General features: G+C 30.8%; 1 protein-coding gene across 1 annotated transcript; it reads right to left on the bottom strand.

Moving 5' to 3' along the window:
• Nucleotides 1-285: 285 nt before the first annotated feature.
• Nucleotides 286-1807, bottom strand: LOC110099306 (LOB domain-containing protein 12-like). The gene is made up of 2 exons (XM_020826411.2): nucleotides 1652-1807; nucleotides 286-624 (listed from the first exon to the last, which is right to left on the bottom strand). Exons 1-2 carry the CDS (start codon nucleotides 1805-1807, stop codon nucleotides 286-288), a joined length of 495 nt encoding a protein of 164 aa, XP_020682070.1.
• Nucleotides 1808-2097: the final 290 nt, after the last annotated feature.

Below are 2097 nucleotides of genomic sequence, written 5' to 3'. Positions count from 1 at the left end.
TCCAAGTTCACCTCAAGATTAGCTTAGAATTAACTTGATTTCAGGGTTGCATTCTTACAACTAGCAAGTGGCTAAAAATCTCAAGCTCAAACTTACCACGTGAACGCGCTTCCTACATATTGCCTCTCAACTAGATTAATTCATAGCTTTCAAATCATCAATCATCTAATTGAGATTTCATTACAAGGCAATTGAAACCAACAAAAGCTAACTAAGAAAACAATAACACAACCTAACATTTCCTTACAACAAGAAAGAAAATTAACTACAATGCTAATTAAATAATTATGTCCATAGCGACTCTCTCTTGAGTGGGTCTTGACCAACATTACTTGTAGAAGCAAAGTTCATTAGCTGGGGAATAGGATTAAGAAGAGAGTTATCAATATGAGGAGATATCATATTTTGTTGTTGATGGTTTTCATGAGTTAAGGGTTGGTCTTGTTGCATTTGTATGCAGAGAATTTCAGCTTGGGCAACAGCTAACTGCATTTGGAGCTGAGACACTTGGTTCTGAAGGTAAGAGATGGCTCCTACGCAACCATAGACTGGATCTCGCATTCTTGCGTTCGCTTCATAGACAAGGCTGCTCACTGCATCAGCTCTTTGATGAATTGGAAGCTCCTGCATGCATTCACCAAATTGTATATATATGTTAGCTATCATGGTTTAGCTATATAGGTTAGTCATGACAATATATCATCTTTACATTCACTTAAGTCTAATATATTTTCAATAATTTGTTTGTGTTATTTATCATTGAATATATGAGTAATTAACCCATAATGAATCTTATATTAGTTTTTTTGTGTGTTATTTTATAGTACAAATTAATTATTCTATAATATTCTATAAATATCTTATATTTATAATCAAATTAGCTTCTCTTTTGAGATTTATCTTATTATATTGACCCAAATTTATAATAGGAGCACTTCCAAGTCAAATTTTTCTTTCAAAGGGACTATTTGAGAAAGAAAATTCACTAAAATGCTCAGTCAATAATCACGAAAAATTATGGGCCACCACTTTCATTCTTCTTTTAGATGCTTACAAAGAAGAATTTTTTTGATTAAAACTATGTGCAATATGCTATTAATAATTTTAATTATATCAAGGGCCAGCTATATGGAAGACTTTACTAAATTTATTTTGTTTTCTAAGTTTTAAATCTTTCTTTTTTGGTTGAGGTAGGGTAGGGCTCAACTCTAACCATCTAATCATGCTTTATTCTATAATTAGTTATTTATTAAATAAGTCTATGAAATTATTCATCTCCTTACATTATGCCTTGAGAGTTATTGTTCATAATCATTTATCATTGAGATACAAAAACTTATATTTAAAATTCAGAAATTTTAATACAAATTAGATGAAGTTCATTTATCCCTTAAATATATTTATAAAAGTAATTCCTTATATCGTTTTTCTCCAACAAGTAGAGGCTCAACCAAGGGCCAAACACTTAGTTACCTCATTGTTCTCTAGTTATTGAGAGATTTGAATCATCATATCTCTATTTGAGGAGGAGTCAACTCAACAAAACATGTTATATTTTTTATGCTATTATTATATAATTTACAAAGTAAAAAATATGTAAGTTTAAGGATATTTCAGCTAATTATCACATTAAGAAGATAAAAATAAATACCTGCAACATCTTACTAACATTACTAGCCCCAAAAACTTTGTGTACAATAGCAAACTTCTGAGGATCATCAGATGGAAAGAATGGGGAGAAGATACAATCCTTAGTACAACGTCTTCTTAGTAGTTTGCAAGAAGCACATGGAGAATTACCTCCCATTTGTTCTTCTGAATCTTACACAAAGAAAGGAATTTTTCTTGTAAGTTGGTGAAGGATGGTGAGAGTTAGGAAGACGTATATTGGCTAATTAACTTGACATAAAAGAGATGGAAATGGAAGTTGGATGGGTGTGCTTATTTATAGTTGAAGCTTTAAAAGATAGGTGGAATCAATGAGGACTAAAACTATTGAGATAAATTAATTAGAAAAGCTTAGGGTTTCAAGAAAACATTGACATAATTATCTGTCTTTATTTGGATATATTTTTAACTATAGATGTTGACAGGGAT

The sequence above is a fragment of the Dendrobium catenatum genome, unplaced genomic scaffold (assembly GCF_001605985.2).
Source record: "Dendrobium catenatum unplaced genomic scaffold, ASM160598v2 fragScaff_scaffold_574, whole genome shotgun sequence".
In the NCBI taxonomy this organism is placed as follows: domain Eukaryota; kingdom Viridiplantae; phylum Streptophyta; class Magnoliopsida; order Asparagales; family Orchidaceae; genus Dendrobium; species Dendrobium catenatum.
The sequence above is the reverse complement of the archived record's forward strand: the minus strand, read 5'-3'. Positions and strand labels throughout refer to the sequence as shown.

Bases quoted from the DNA above. Each gene is read 5' to 3' on its own strand.
- LOC110099306 (XM_020826411.2), bottom strand. From the start codon at position 1,807: ATGGGAGGTAATTCTCCATGTGCTTCTTGCAAACTACTAAGAAGACGT. The intron at 625-1,651 runs GTATTTATTTTT...GAATGCATGCAG, and splicing joins ATGTTAGTAAGATGTTGCAG to GAGCTTCCAATTCATCAAAG.